The sequence below is a fragment of the Sylvia atricapilla genome, unplaced genomic scaffold (assembly GCF_009819655.1).
Source record: "Sylvia atricapilla isolate bSylAtr1 unplaced genomic scaffold, bSylAtr1.pri scaffold_206_arrow_ctg1, whole genome shotgun sequence".
In the NCBI taxonomy this organism is placed as follows: Eukaryota; Metazoa; Chordata; class Aves; order Passeriformes; family Sylviidae; genus Sylvia; species Sylvia atricapilla.
This window is the reverse complement of record NW_027077135.1, coordinates 1-16,486: the sequence shown is the minus strand read 5'-3', so window position 1 is coordinate 16,486 and position 16,486 is coordinate 1. Positions and strand designations below refer to the sequence as shown.

At 50.1% G+C, this 16,486-nt stretch overlaps 1 protein-coding gene across 1 annotated transcript; it reads left to right on the top strand.

The window, feature by feature from the left end:
- The first annotated feature begins 2,490 nt into the window (after window positions 1–2,490).
- Window positions 2,491–12,553, top strand: LOC136374914 (serine/threonine-protein kinase PAK 3-like). The gene is given in 12 exon segments (XM_066340293.1): window positions 2,491–2,568; window positions 3,415–3,537; window positions 4,400–4,543; window positions 4,820–4,853; window positions 4,856–5,172; window positions 8,106–8,218; window positions 8,877–8,994; window positions 9,668–9,767; window positions 10,841–11,037; window positions 11,839–11,863; window positions 11,866–11,975; window positions 12,392–12,553. Coding segments are annotated over 12 exon segments (1,461 nt in total). The 3' UTR covers window positions 12,494–12,553.
- The last annotated feature ends 3,933 nt before the right edge of the window (window positions 12,554–16,486 follow it).

Sequence of the window (16,486 nt, the reverse complement as noted above, 5' to 3'; positions counted from 1 at the left end):
TGCTAGAACTTCCTTGTGAAGAAAAATTTTCACATCCACGCTAAACCACCACAGTGCTCATTTGATAAAGGGAGGTTTAAGCTCTGGAGGAGTTGTGTTTCAAACTGCTCCATCCTCGAGCTCTTCTGTGGGTATCCTTGCACAAAAGGCCTCCCTGTGTGAGCTGGCAGTGGGCTGGTTCAGCAAGGAAGTTGATATTTCAGGTTTGTGACTGCTGAAAGCAGTTGGTTTCTGGAGCTGTCTGGAGCTAGGAGTGACTACTTTTGTCACCTGGCTGCAGAAAAGGTAGTTGGAAAGTGGGAATTGCCTTTGCAGAGATGACAATCAGGAGTGTTTTCCAAGAAATGGCTGTGAGAGAGGCAGGTCTTGTGCTCAACTGGCTGTGTGTTTGTTCTGGTGGTGGGGAGATGTAATAAATCATCTGAGAATCCATATTATTCATGCAGGAAAAGCCAATTCTTTATTCACAGAACTTACTTGATACCATTTTCACAGACCTCGTGTGCAACACCCATTGTCTGGTAGTTTTCTTACTACTTCATTTATTGGTCAGAAGGCCATTTGTGTGTCCATGCTAAGATTCAGGTTGTTTACATTTTTCCTTTGCGGGTTCTCATGGAACAGAGCTAATATTTATGCAGGCGCACTTGTTTTTCTCTCTAAGAATAGGCTGTTGTGTTAACAGACTTCTGCTCACAATAGTTTTCAGCTGGGAACCTACAAGCTATTGCTAGCTGCTTAGCTAAAGTAGCAGGGCCGAGTTTGTATTTTATAAGACCTTTCTTTTATAACATTTTTTACCTGTCTGCAACAGGGAGAGTCAGAGACACAGACACAGACCCCAACTGAAGGAATAGTGTCATTTACTATCATGCAGAAGTGCAAAGAAAAATCAGGGAAGGATAAGCTAAGCAATGCACTTCATCACTGATAGAAAAGGTTGTCTCTAGTGACTGAGAAAGATACACCACAGGACACCTTTGTACTTTATCCTTCACCCAGATCCACTCATCAACTGGGGAAAGCTGTCCCAGCAAATCCCTGGAGAGTTACCACCAGGAACTGGGGAAATCCTACACTGCCTCCACCTTTGCTGGCCACGAGGCTTCTGACTGCGCTGTGAGAGTAGCCCAGCTTTGACAGTGCTGAAGGAGCCATCTGACAGAACTTCTGGGGCAGGAGATCTGATTTTGGTCCTCTTCTTGGTTATCTCCCAGAGCCTGTCCATGGCTCAAGGAGGAACCAAGGCCAGATGTGTCCTTGTCTGGTTTCCTGATGCTGAAAGGTAAAGATGTTTTTCACCAATGAATGAATGCATAGATCCTGTTGATAGTAACACTTGGTTAAGGAGCAGATCCATTGAATGCTTGGTTGGAAGGGTCATCCAGAGGGCAAATTTAGCTCAGGGCCTGTTGTTCCGGCCTCAGTCAGGGCCTGTTGTTCAGGCTTTATTCCTTCAGTATTTTATGGTGCAAATCAATGCCCTGGGAAGCTGGAACCAAACGAGTCCCTCTTCAGCACATTCAGAGCAGGAGCAGGATTAGCCCTGCAAGGCCAGGCTAGGGCCAAGAGCAGAGGGCCAGCAGCCTGCATATGCCCAGAGGCAGCCGTGCAGACCAAGAAGGCGCCTTGTGCCCAGGGACTGAGGTGCCTGAAGCTGCCTCCCCGCTGTGCAGCTGTGCAGAGCCCATGGAGCGCAGGGTCCTGGGCAGCCAGGGCGGCCTTGGACCACAGGGACTGTCCCAGAGAAGCTGCAGCCTTCTGCTTTTTAACTGTTCCTCAGATTCTTGTCATTAATCCACAGCGTCTGATGTGTTTTCCTTTCCTCTTGCAAATTGAAGAGAGCTGTTTGAGAAAAGTGACTGATGTTGCTTCTGCTGCTGGTGGTGGTGCTTTTGTCTGCAGGTCAGGGCAGGTGGTTTGAACCAAGGACTGAGTCCCCAGTTAACACTGCAGTTTTGCCAAGTCAAGAAAACCATTCACAATTGGGCTACTGATGCTGTGCAGCTTTCCTAGTTTTTGGAAAGTTAGGCCCTGAAGATCCCAACAAATGTTCCTCCACGAGGGTACCAGCTGTGGCATGATGCCAATTTTTTCCACCTCTTTTCTGTGTCCTTGGACCCACCACAGCAACAGGGGACACAGGGGGCACAGGGGGAAAAAGGCAGCTGAGGGGGGAACAGAGGTAAAAATGCAGCCGAGGCCTACACAAACATCAGTCCATCCACCTGCATCAATTCACAGACCATCACAGAGTGTTTGCTTTGTGATGTCAGGGCACGGTCGCCACAGTCGGTCGTGGGGACATCACAAGGTGCCTTGGTGCACAGAAGGCCTCAGGGGTGTCAGAGCAGCTCTTGGGCTTGCTCGGTGCAGGAGCGTCCTCCTGCTGCTTCAGGCTTTTGTCAGTGGGCAGCTGCACACTGACAGGAGATTTGCTTTTTCTAGTGTTTGAGCACAGTTTGCAGAACTTGCAGAGCAGTTGCCACAATGATTGGGCAACTCCCTGCTGTAGTTTGCACTGTCTATGGCATTGGTTATTTCAGCTATTACCTGACCACCTGGCACGTAAGTAGAGTTTGTCCCTGGGTGTCACCTAACTTGATTTTTGTATGTGTTATACTCTTTCTTAGTGACTGAGTTGATTTGGAAACACAAAGGCCATTTGGATGCCACTTGGGTAAAGCTGCTGTCAACACGTTCAGCTCAAAAGGGGGTGTGTGCAGCCAGGGCTGTGCGGGCAGCATTTGCAAGGGAACCTGCAGGGGTTGTGTTCCCTCCATGGGAGGTCTGTGGCAGCAGAGTCTGTCATTTCCTCCATTTGACTGGGTCAAGCAGGATAACTTTGAAAATGTGGACTGGGAGACCTTCTTGGATGGCCTTCTAAAAATGCTCTGGATGTTTCCAGTTTCCTCAAAGAATCTGGTTCATTTTCCCTTGCCCACTGCAGGTCACCTGAGCCGGGTATTCAGAGATGCTGATCCTGAGGTGAGTGAGAAGGGAACATTTGATGTTCCTGGAATTTAGGAGTTGTGCAGCAAGCTGTGAGTTTGGCCTGTGGCAGTAGAGTGTAGAGGGCAGCTGAGCAGGCTGCAAGAAAATCCATTTCCATGTCTGCAGCAGCAAGAACAACGACATCACTGGTTATTTCCTGATTTTCCATTGAAGACCTTTAAAAGAACTAAAAGCACAGTTTTGCAGTGAGGATGGTGCCTCCCCAGAGGCAATACTCATTCAGAGCAATTTGTGGTCCAGTTGAATCAGCCCATTTGAATTTAGTCTGAGTGACTCTAGAATCCCATTGCTATCAAAGTTGATGATTTGTGCTTAGTAGAGCTGGTTCTAGAGCTGAAGAGAAAGAAGGTTATCAGTGATAGGTCATGGCCTGTGTCTCACGCTCCTGTCTGTCCACAGAGCACAGAACCAAGAGCAGACTCTCCTCTGGCTCCCTGTGCTCCTGGAGAAGAGGCCAAAGAGGAGCCAAATGACCACAATCCTCCAGCTGTGGTCACACCACAGCCTGAACTTTCCCAGACAGTAAGTGCCACTTCTGGAGGGTGCTGTCTTTAGTGCAAGGAGGAGCTGCAAGTTTCTGAGCAGCCAGCTCTTGCTGTTGGTGCCTGAGGATGCCGAGTGCTGGAGCCCTGCCAGGACCCAGCGATTCCCCTCAGCCAGTGACACCTGGAAAATGGGCTGTGAGCTGTCATGTTTAGGCCCCAGCTTGCTGGGATTCTGAGAGGGGCCAGCCTGAAGCAGGAAGGCTCCCTGTCTGCAGAGGAGGGAGCCTGTCAAGACACTGCGCTCAGCCTTGTCAGATACGTGGGGGACACTGTGGTCTGGGGACACCTGTCCCCCTCCACAGACTTGCCAGGTACCCACAGGCACAAAAAGCATTGATGTGACAACACAAGTTCTTTGAGGTGGTTTGTCCCCGGAGCTTCTTGGCTGTGCTTACCTGGGAGCGTTTCAGAGACACACTGGGGACATGGAGTCGCTGCTTGAAGTCAGGGATTTTGGTGCCTTTGTTGTCAGGTTGTTCTTGTGCCTCCTCAGGCAGAGCAGTCAGTAGGAGAGCTGGCAGGCACTCTTTAACTTTTAGTAAGCTGCTAAGAGATGATTGTGTTGTTCATGAAAGCATGTGAGTCCCACTCTTCTCTTGTGTGGCAAAAGACACATTCCCTGTCAGCTTCTTAAGAGGATGTTGGAGCTTCAGCCCCAGATGGAGCCTGATTGTAGTGCCAGTGTCACTTTGGAATCCGTGCCTCCCCACGGGCAGAGAATGACCATGGAGCACAGCAGCACAGTGCTTTGGAATTGTGTGAGCCCAGCAGTCCTTGAATCTTGGCCCACAAATGTTGTATGGGAAGTTGAAAGCCATTTTCTCTTGCTTCCTGTGCAGGTCCCTCGAGAGGAAGAGCATGAGCAGATTGCTTTATTAGAGATGCCATGCCAGCCATGCCAGATTCAGGGAGGGGTGTTTCCAGCCGAAGAACAGGAAAAACAGCTCAGGCAGCAGATGGAAGAGCCACAAGAGAATGGCCAGGTAAGCCTGGCTGGGCAGGTGACAGAGTGAAGGGCAGGAAGAGGTGCATCAAATGGAGCTCTTGGGACTGAGAAGGCCAGGAGTCCCAGAGGCACTGAAAGCACAGAGCCTTGTAACCTGCAGAGCTCAGCACTGGGACAGCAGGGTTACAATGGAAGCAGAGGTGGGCAGGGAAGCAGAAAGAAGTGGCTGAAGGAATGTGATTTGGAGGCTAAAAGAGGAAAAGCTGAGCCTGATGGCAGCTCCTAGTCTCTTGCTCTGCATTTGTGTGTACAGAACATGGAGGCAGAGGCACAAGCAGAGCTACCCAAACTCCCAGTGACGTGATGACAGTGAAGAGGAGGAACAAGGAAGACATGAGGAGGACTCAAGATCACTGGAATGCCCATCCGCAGAGGGGCGATGAACAAAACCAGGTGAGTGAAAGAGTGGCAGCCACTCCACTCATGAAACCTTCTGTCTCTCCTTCTTTACAGAACCTTGGTGAGAAGCTGCAGGCAGAGCTGCAGAAAACTCGGGCTAGGATCAAGGCAAGGGAGAAGAGGCTGAAGGAAGAACTGAAAATTCAAAGGAGAAAAGAAGTGAACATTCAACTGCTCTTGGAGGAGCAAGAGACTCTACAAAAACGAGTGAGCAAAAGAGCACTAGTCACTGCAGTCACCAACCTGGTGCTTTCTGCCCTCCTTGCCTTTCCCCTGCAGAGCAGCAGGGGGGTGGGGTGATGCCTCTGAGTGCCATCCTGCTCTAGTGTCAGTCCCAGACACTCTGAAGGACACTTGCTGGTCTGCTGAACCTCAGCTGCTGTCCTGGAAGTGGCACTAGTGCTTTGGCCTTTTGGCCAGCAGGCATCTGAATGCATTCCTGTTCCTGCTCTCCTTGTTTCTTGAGGTGTTCTTGCAGGTGAACACGGTGACCCAGATGGATCTGGAAACAAGCTGTCTGTATCCCTTGTGACATCTGGTCTCTCCCTTTCCTCGCAGTCGATGACTCTTGGCTGACAGGGACAAGCTGGACTCTCTGACTGCTTTGTTCTCTTTGACTTGAGGTGGACCTGTTGACATCTCGCCTGGCAGCCTGCACAGATTTCCAGCAAGTGACTGGCAACGAGGAGCCCCAGGATTCCTCTGAGGCACAGAAACTGTCCCAGGCAGAATGCTGCCGGTTGGGCACGTTCTGAAGATGGCAGAGGGAAAGAGGACTCCGTGGGAAGAGGTAGAACATTTGAACAAGGAGCTGCAAGTGTGTCTGCAGCCCTTGGAGGGGAAAAAAGAGTCCTTGGGAGAAAGTGGAATGGTCATTTTGGCAGTCACCCTTCAGAAAATCCATGCAAATGGATTTTGGAGAAAACGGAAAATTAATCTGGCCATGAACGTGAGTAAAACCAGCCTTTGGGTTTGACCCATCCAGCTGGAGAAGTGGCCATCAGAACAAACCCATGGCAGAGGCCTGCATGTGGCTGACAGCATCTTCCTAAGGGCTTGCATTTGAAAGAGGATCTGGGGCTAATCTCTGCCAGCCACTTTTCTGACACCAACTCCTTTGTTGTGTCAGAATTCCACAGGCTCTTCTGTTGAACCTGCAGCAGCAGCAGCAGCAGTGTCACCTACAGGAGCCTTTGCTGCCCCAGCTAAGAAGTGGAGCTCTGGCAGTTTGTTCATCTCCAGCCCCTGACACAGCTGCTGCCCAGCAACAGGAGATGGAGGACAACTCCCTGGAGCTCCTGAGTACGTCTTGTGTCTTTCTTCTCTGAGGGACATTGTACTGTGTGCACGTGTCAGCAGAGCTGGACCAAATGATGCTGAAGGCCCCCTTGGGATTGGTTATAGCATGAGCTGCTTTGCTTTACAAAGGGAAAGGCATTCTTTTGGCAAACTGCTGCAAGGCAGAGAAGATGCCCTCCTCTCCTGGGAATGCATCTCCCTGTGCTTTGTTTTCTGTCAAGAGATTTCTTCACAGGACTGTAGAAAATCAGTCTCTGTGATGGCCATTTGTACTGCAGCAGCTGCCTGTCTTGTTGCGGTCGTTGTTGTTGTTGTTACCCAGCTGACCACAAAGGACTCAGAGTCCCAGACAGTGGGGTTGTATCTCTTGGATGGTGGGATGTCTGCTTTCAAGTGAGCATCTTGCATTTTGTTTCCCTCAGGGCAAATGGCGAGCATGGAAAATCCCCTGAGGAAATACACTGAACTGGAAAATCTTGGCAGAGGGTGAGTCCAACCACAGTTACTTCTACACAGTCATGGGGCAGGTGATTTGCTGCTGGAACATCTATCAGGTCAGGCAAGCTGCAAACATATTCAGACACTGGTGTTAGTCTGCCCCATCTCTCAGTACCGGCCAGCATTTGTAAGCGTGGTCAGAAGGCACTGTCAAAGACACTTCCATTTCATTGCCAGAAACAGCAACCCACCCCCTAGCATAGGCAGTGAGATAACACTTCTCAGGAACAATTCTTCCTAAGAGTTGGCTGAAGGAAATAGTCTGTGGTCAGGATAAGAAACCTCCTAGTTTAGAAACTGAATTCCAAGATGAAAGAATCACCTGGCCTTTTGAGCTGAGACACTAAACCCTAGTGCTTCAGGAACAGGCCCAGGGCCCAAGCACTGGAGAGGAAAATGCATCATCTGCTTTCAGGCAGACCCCTCCTGCATCCTGCAGGTTTGAGGCATTTCCAGCAGAGATCTCCAGTCTGGGCTGGCTTTCAGTCCAAGACCTAAATGGCTTCTCCTTTCTTTGCTGCTCTTTTGTTTCTAGGACTTTTGGAGATGTTTGTAAAGCAGTCGACACTGCCACAGGAAGAGAGGTAAATGGCAACTCTGCTGCTCTCCAGGGCTTTCCTCTCTGGTGTCAGCTGGGGCTGCAGCTGTGGGCAGAGCTGTGCTGCAAAGGCACAAGAGGCACAGCCTGGTGCCAGCCTGCCAACTGCATTTGGGACACTCTTTGTCCTGCTCAGCTGCCAGGAGGAAGGCAAGGAGGGCAGCGGTTCCTTTCAGAGAAGGACACTCTCCCTGGCTCTCAATTGCTCCAACAAAGGTGGTGCCTTGGAGCATCTCACTGCTCTCTGGGGATACAGCTTCAGAGTCCTGAATGCTCATTTCTGGCTGCCAGCAAATACATCTGAATGTTCCTGTCAGTTCCTTAGCCACGTGCTGTGCTGCACTTGGGAACTACATGGAGGGAGAGATCTGCAAGGCATCCCTAAAAGCCCCAAGCCCTGCCTATAGCCCAGGATGTATCCACAGAGTGCCAAGGCATGCATTACCTCTTCTGAAGTACAGATGGAGGAATAGAGAGTGTGCTCAGAGCTTTGTGGGTGATAGTTGAGACACCATTGCTAACAAGTGGACAAGGCAAAACAGTCAGTGGCCTCGTGTCCTGTAATTGGCCCCCAAAGGAGCAGAGAAATGGGCTGTTGGAATGTCAGTTCCTAATGACTCCCTTTGTCTAATCACAAGGCACTTTGGCACGGCTCACCTGTGTCATTGCAAAATCACCTGTCCCATGTGTGTTGTGGTGTCATGCCACCAACTTCTAAAGTTACTCATTTTCTATGTCATTCTAGGTGGCCATCAAGAAAATCAATCTTCAAGGACTGAGGAGGAAGCAAGTAACCATTAATGAAATCACAGTCCTGAAGAGGAATACAAATGCCCGTGTTGTGAATTATTTAGACAGGTGAGCGGTCACGGTCTTATCCCATGAAAGTTTGTTTCCATACTAAAAGCATGCACAATTAAAAAAGCCACTTTGGACACTGGCAGAAAATAGAGCTATTAATTACTGGTAAATTATTATTTCTCTACTCGCCTCCAATAGATGGGAAGAGAGTGCATTTTGTCTGCATGACTCTTCCCTGGCTTTCAAACACACAGTTAGAAAATTGTCCAAAAACCTGGATCAACCCTACCATACTAAGTCAATACCCTGTAAGTTCACTGCCTCCATGTTGTTTCAGGATTGATTTTTTAAAGTTTCTTCAATGCTGATGAAGCATCCTGGAGAGGATTTCCCTTGGAGTGTTGCCCCTCTTTTCCATGGCTGTCCATGCCAGGAACACTAGGGGCTTGTTTCCAGAATACCGTATGTGACAGGTTCTTAATCTTGGCTGTTACTAAAGCACACTTTTCTCTTGCTGGCCATCTAAGACATCTCCTTTTTCACACATGTGCCGTTCTCCTTGAGACTGCACAGACTGCAATAAATGCACAGCCTTGAGGGAATGTCTATTCCTTTCATTCTGTCCTTATCACAAAGGGACACAGAAAGAAGAATCAAGTAAAAAACAAACGTAGCCATGCATGTTCATCTGCATGGCCTTGTTTCCTTCTTTCAGCTACCTTGTGCGTGAGGAACTCTGGCTGGTGATGGAGTACATGGATGGAGGCACTCTGAAAGATGTCATCAATGAGACTGACATGTCCGAAGATGAGATTGCCGTTGTCAGTCGGGAGGTCAGTCAGGGATCCCAGCTGTGCTTCTGAGGGCTTGGGCAGGATTGTCTGGGAAAGGGGCTCAGAACCGGAGTGATTCCATGTGCCAGGCTTTGTTCCTGTGTCACTGGAATGCTCTGGGCAAGCAAGAGCATCTCAAGTGAACTGCCTGTCAGTGCCCCTGCACCCACTGGACTCTATTCCGATCCTCTTATCTCCTGTGTTGCATTCTCACTCTGGCTCTTGTATTTGCTATTTTCCATCTTGCCTCTCTAAACTTTTGCCTGTCTGCACTGCATGCCTTGCCTGTAAAAGCAAAGGTGGTGGTGGCAGCATTTGAAAGGAACAGCAAAGGAAAGAGAGAGACTCATTTCTCTCAGTCCTCAGCTGAAAAGGTTAGCAGTGCAGCCAAAATGCTCTTTACCTCTGAGCACATCCACTGCAGCAGCAGTCATTCCGGCTGGTTTGCAGGGGAAAGTCTACACCAGCAGTTCCTGGTGCTCCTTGAAAAGCTGACATGCCTTCCTTTACAAAGGTGCTGCTCTGCTAGTGTTGGAGCAGCTCTCCCTCTCAATGGCACTGTGCTCTGCCATTACTGCCCATTCCCTGCAGAGAGAATCTTTGAGAGCTGTTTCCTTTCTTGTGTGATGAAGTCACATCACTGATTTTTGCCCTCCTGTTTCTGGTTTCTCAGTGCCTGCAAGGACTGGATTTTCTCCACTCCAACCACGTGATGCACCGAGATGTGAAGAGCCTCAACATCCTACTCAAAACTGATGGCTCTGTCAAGCTGGGTCAGTATATTCTTGGCCAGGTGCAGCATTCCAGGGATATGAGGGGTGTGGGGCTGCTTCTGAGTGACTGCCAGCTCCCAGAATGGTGCTGGTGGCAGTGCAGGGAGCCCTGCTGTGAGCTGACCACACGGTTACAACGTGCACAGAGCTATGGCAAGGAACAAGCAGTCCACAGTGACATTGCTCTGTGTGTGTCTCCTCCAGAGGGAAGGAGCTACAAGTCTAAAGCTTCAGGGGAACAAAAGCCACTGCTGGAGGCAGTGTAAAAACGTGGGGATTTTTGAAGCTGCCAATGCCATATTTCCTTGGCTAAAGTTCTGAGGAAAGAGAGCAGGGACAATTGTCCAGGAGATTCAACAGTGTAATGAATATGTTGTCCAGTCACCGTTGAACTGGGTTAACTGGTTTAATAAGGGTTATTAAACCCTTATTAAAGGGTTTTTAAACCCTAATAAGCAGCCAATTACAGAAAAATCCGGGGAGCTAGGAGGGGGGAGTAGCCCTTCTCCTCCTCACTGAGGCAGAGGTACACTCTCTTACCACAGTCAGCTGGACAGGGGACCAAGATTCCCCTCAGCACCTCCTTTTATATTGCCATTCCTCCTTCCCATTGGTTCCCCCTTGGAGGTTACTGTCCATTGGCCAATTTTTCCTGCTTCCAGGCTCTGGATTGGCTCATGTCCGGGGTCCGCCTCCTGCCTCACGGGGCATTGTGTGATTCGTTGTTACCATAGCCCGGACTCAGGAGATGATTGGCCACCAAATCTGTCCATCAGGAGGAGTCCTCAGGGTGCCCCTTTCCCTCTGTTCTCCCCTTCCCACTCTGCAGCATCGCCCATCAGATGCCCATACACCTTGCTCCTCCCCAGACAGCACAACCGGAATAAGAAAGCCCCAACCCAAACTGTACACCCCAAACGAAAACACCTGAACCCAAACCCTACACCCGAAATTGCAAAGATAAATTGATTTATAACAAACAGCACGCTCTCAAACTTCTACTGGGAAATTCTTTTGCTTGCTTTCCTAATTGCACAGGATTCAAATAAAACAGTCTCTTGCTTTCTCCCCAGCTGATTTTGGCTTCTCTGCTCAACTCACCCCTGAGCAGAGTAGACGGAGCTCGGTGATCGGGACTGCTTGGTGGATGGCGCCTGAAGTGGCAGAAGGTCGACCATATGGCCCCAAAGTGGACATATGGTCCTTGGGAATTGTGGGCATCGAAATGGTGGAACGAGAAGTTCCTTACAGGAATGAAAGTTCTCTCTCGGTAAGGTGTAAATACTCTCTGATGCCGCTGTTTTTCTCACCTATCCCACGTTCTGTGTGCTATTGGATAAAATCCCATTGCCAGCTGCTGGAACTACTTCCCCCACGGTCCCTTTCTGAAAATGTCCCTGCAGCACATCAGCATCTGCTGCTAGGCTGCATCAGTGGGGGAACTCAAGCCTTACCCCACACAAATCTCCATTCTCAAGCAACATTTTGCTTTGGCTTAGAAGTCGTTCCAGCTCTTTTGGCTGTGTAGATGGCCCTAAGAACAGGAAACAAGAATCTTAGAACTGGTATTGTCTTTCCTGAAATGAAGGAAAGAAACCCAAACTCAGCAAGGTCTCTAAACCAGTGGTTTGGAGAGAAGTGCACCCCCATTCTTCTCACAGGGAAACTTGCCTGAAACCTGGACATGAGGGTGTGAAGGCCACCAAGTCTCTTGTGCTTCTTGTGCAGTGGTGCTGAAACACTCAGTGACCATCTTTCTTTCCTAACCCAAGCCACTTTCTCCATGTCACCATGTCTCCATGAAGCCTGGCCATGTGGAGAGCCTGCCAAAGCCACCCCTTTGTTTCCTGGCACTTTCTAGGATGGGCACATACCATTAATGCATTGACTTGAGTGTCCAGATGAGCAGAGAGGCTACAATAGGGATGGCATTTCTCCTTCTTCTGATTTGACCACAACAATTTTCCTTTTGCTGTGACTGAAATTTGCAGTCTGCTGAGAGACAGAGCTGCAGGTGCTTCCTGTGTGCCCAAACAGGCATTTTCATCCCAAGACGTTCCTTTTTCTCCAGGCTCAACTCCTGATAGCCACAGAAGGGACCCAGAGCTGCGGCAGCCCAAGCTCCTCTCCCCTTGGCTGCGTGACTTCCTGAGCTGCTGCCTGCAGACAGACGAGGCGCGGCGCTGGTCTGCCAAGGAGCTGCTGCAGGTAAAATGCCCAGGGGCTGCAGGGGAAACAGTGTCCCAGGGATGGGCTCCTCCTGCACTCAAGTGCAAGGCATCAGATGAGCTCCCCTCCTCCTCACCTCCACTCTTGGTGCTGCTCAAATGAAAACAGTCAGGAATCCTAGACTGGGCTGGGCTGGCAGGGACCTGTAAAGGTCATCTGGTCCAAGTGCCCTGCAATGAGCAGGGACATCTTGAAAGAGATCAGGATGCTCAGACCTGAAATATTTCTGGGCCTGGGGCACTTGGCAGCTCTTGCAGCAAACCGTGCCACTGTTGCCACACTGTTTCTCCTTAGACCTAATTTTTAGAGTCAATCCCCTTTTCATTTAAAAAAGGCTAAGAGCCTTTGAGGCTTGGAAAGTAATGGCTCATTGTTGTTTTTTTTCTTCTGTGCAGCATCCATTTGTAACATCAGCCAAGCCTAAAGCCAGCCTGGTGCCACTGATTGTTTCACTGAAGGAGTGGAAGGAGAAGAGAAGAATGAGACGACCACTTTAGAACTATTTTGTCCATCACCAGTTTAGAGGATTGTAGAGTAGACTGTAATTAGGATTTTAGAGTAGGATTGTAGCATAGGATTGTAGCTCAGTATTGTAGCTTCAGATTGTAAATAAAAAAAAGTTTTGAAACCCCAACTCCTTTCAAAGATTCCCCTCCTTCTGAGCCTCTGAGAAAGCTCAACATTTCCTTCTGAACTGTCCATTTTTTCTTAGAGGTGGAAGGTGATGTTGATGGCTTCTCTGGTATGATTGGAAAGTGGGGGGAAGTCTTCTTCAGTCATCCTCTCCAGACCACAGTGCCTTTGGCATATGGCCCACTGGCTGGGTTTTACCCAGCTGTGGCACTTGTGTTTGAGGCAGAAAGGGCAGTGGCATTTGCAGGCAGAACCAAAGGACGAGTGGGGCAGCCCAAATATCCCTGTGCAGATGCAGGCCTTGAGCTGTGACTCGAGAGCATTTGGGTTCCTGCCACTTGCATTTGTACCCCTAAGCGCAGTGTCTCTGTCCGGAGGGGAGTTTTGCCGCAGTGGGAAAGCAGAAAGGTCAGGGAGGCTGCTCGGCAAGGCGCAGAGCTGGTGCAGAGCTGTCAGCGGCTGCGGGCTGAGCCCCGGCCCCGCCTTGCCCAGGCTGGAGCCCCGGCAGAGCCCCGGCAGAGCCCGCAGCAGCCTGAGCCTGGGCAGAGGCAGCTGCAGCGAGGCCCTTGGAGCTGCAAGAGGCAGCAGCCCGGCCCTGGGTGCCTCTGGGTGGCCCCGGGCGAATGCTGCGCTCTCGGAGCCCAGCTGGCAGCCGGCTGCTCCCGAGGGGAAGCGTCGCCGTGCTGGGCACAGCACAGACTGGTGCCTTTGGCCGTCCGGAGCCTGCCCAGGAGGAGAGAAAGGCAAAGCACAGCCGAGGGCTGCAGGCCTGGCCGAGGATCCCCAGCCTTGTGCCGGCTGCCCTGTAACTCCTGGCCAAGGTGAGCAGTGTGGGCAGCGCTCTGGGCACAGGGCAGGGAGCCGGGCTGCTCCGCAGGCTCCAGCACAGGGCAGCGTCCTTCAGGCACGGCGCTCCTGCCGGGGGAGCCGAGGCCAGCGGGAGGCAGGGACAGCTCCTCAGCTCACATCTGCAGGCGCCAGGGCCTCACTCAGCTCTGGGAGGAAGCGCCTGCAGTGCTGGAGTTCTGCTCTGAGCCACGGCAAAGGGGGAAATGCAGAGTGTCCTGCAGAAATATTCAGGGGCACCAGGCCAGCTTTGTGCTGTCTGGCACACAGCCAGCACTGTGCAATACAGCCCTGAGCTGCTGGGAGAGAGGTGTTAGAGAGGAGCCAACTCTCAGATGAAATTCAATGGGGACAAAGTCATCAAAGCAAAAGAGAGCTGTTTCTTAGGAAGGATTCACCTCAGCCTGGGTGTGTATCTTGCTCTCCCAGAGCCAAACATACACACACAGTCACACAGAATGCTGGTTTTTATTGCCTTGCCCCACCCAGGGCGAACCGTGTCCCCTTTCACTTCGGCTGCGTACTAGGAACTTATATTTTTCCCCACTGCAGGAGAATCCCAGACGGCTGGGACAAGGAATTCCTGCTGACCTGAGATATTCTAGAACACGTGGGTTTACTGCAAGGGTCGTGGGTAAAAGGGCCTTGCCTTCAGCTACCAGCCTCAGCTGAAGGGAAGTCCCAAACAGAGAGGGAGAAAGAACAGGAGGATGAGAGCTGAGAGAGAAGGGAGCGAGAGAGCAAGGTGGCAGGGGTCAGAGCACAGGGGGAAGAGAGCAGGGGGAAGAGTGGGGGGAAAAGGACAGGGGTAAGAGGAGAGGTAAGAGCAGTAAGAGAGGTGGGAGAAGTAAGAGGTAAGAGGTAAAAGCAGGAGAGGTAAGAGTAAAGGGAAGGAGAGGAGGAAGAGGTAAGAGAGCAAGGTCCTTGTTACAATACATTATATCTCCTTTTGTGATGAATATTCTAATTTACAGTGACCAACTAATACAAGACACAAAATCCTATAGAATCTACATCCAGCCTATAAGAACTACTACATTACCATACTGTGTTATATTTTAAACTCTAAAACTACTCTTTAGACTTTTCTGTTTTGCTGTATTGACCTTCGGATCCCTTAGCCAGCAGAAAGGGATTTTTGTTCAATCAAAAGGAATTCTCCTTCAGCCATCTAGACTATTCTTTTCAGATTATATAGTTACTAAGATGCGGTATCCTACAACTCAAAGTAAGCTTTCATTTCTATTTCAATTATAGGTTTCATATTTTCAGAATCTTTTGCTAAGCAATCATATTTATAAGGTTTCCCTCATTCATCTTCCCAACACCCCACCACCTCCTTGTCTGTCCCCTCCCATCTTATCCTACTTCCCTTTTATTCTGGTCTTCAACCTCGCCCCTCTCCCAGCTCACAGCAACACCCAACAAATTACCCAGAACAGATACAAACCCTAAATAACAACACCCAGGACCAACAAGTTTCCTTCTTTTTCTAATAATCTTTCAGCTGCAGCAAAATATTACCTCCTGTCTCACTGAGGGAATTGGGGATGAGCCTGTGGCTTGTGCTTGAGCAGTGAACTGATTTGGAAGGGAGCAGAAGGGTTTCAGTAGGCAATTTGTGTTTTCCTTCTGAATTGCTGAAAGAAAGACACATTGTGGCTTCAGTCAGCAAAAACATTTTTCAAGGTGCACTGAGGAAATGCTTGTGAGCAATTCCCAGAGAAGGAAGGTGTTGAGAAAGTGTTGAACTGTAACAGATCATGAATTCCCTTTGCATTAACAGTGTTGAGCTCTCTGTTCCTCAGTGCAGTGATTAACAAGTGCAAGTGGCTACCTTAGCCTTGAGAATAGAGTAGTCCTCCTAAGAAGGTAGCTGGAAGGCATTCAAGGGGAAGAGAGTGGTTGTAGGAGGCTCTTGAGCATCAGAGGAGAATTGGAGGAATGGGATGTTCCCCAGATGACCACCAGAGACCCTCAAGAGAGCCCTGCTCTCCTGTCAGTAACTTCTGAGAAGTGATTTCAATATGTCAACTAATTTGAGGGAATGTTTAGCCTGTGAGTTTCAGCACAGTAATGAGTAGGTCTTATTTCCATGGTTACAAATGAGTAGGTGAGATTTCTGAGTGAGCAGGTGTTAGGAAGGTAATTCCCCACACACCCAGCACTGAAATAAAGTCACGCCCCCTTTCTCACACTCACCTGGCACCAGGGATCAGGCCCTGCTCGGTACCTTTCATTTCAGTCACTTGTATTGACAGGTGAAAATGAAACCTTTTCCAGCTGTTTCCCTCGGGTTTCCCTTTCTGGGGCCAAAGCTCTGTGCTGCAGGTGGCCCGGGTGTGTGCAGAGCAGTGCAGCCTCCACAAAGCCCTTGGTTTCCCCACCAGTCATCATGGTGTGTGTCCAGGTGTGCCCAGCTGTGGCAGGAGAAAGAGCCCGCGGTGCAGTGGGCGCCGTGCCCTGCCCAGCCAGGGCTCTCTGGCACAGAGGAGCAGCAGCCCCAGCACCTTTCCACCCACTCCTGCCTTGGCCTCCCCTGGGACACAGGAGCCTCTGGAAATCAGCACCACCTGGCGCCTTCCCAGCCTGGAGCAGCTCCTGCTGCTGGGCACATCCTGCACTTGTACTGCTTCCACACAGGAATCCAGGCAGAGGGGAGACGGACAGACAGAGAAGCCCTGGCCTTGTGCAATAAATGGGCAAATGCACGGGGGGAATGTGTAGGAATTATTTCAGCTGTTTATGCCAATACTGCCTTCTCTCCATTTCTCTCGTCACATTTCCTGCTCTTTTCTCTCTCACCTTTCCACCCCTTCCCCCTTTTCAGTCTCACAGTCTTCTTGTCATGTTTGCCTGCTAATTTTTATTCATTTTCCCCATCCTTTTCAGCTCCCTTTCCTCACACTTCACCTCTCACATTTGCCCACCTTCCCACTGTTTCCTGCTTTTATCTTCCCTCATGTTTCTCACCATATTCCCCTCACTTATCCTGGCATTTTCTCCCCGCA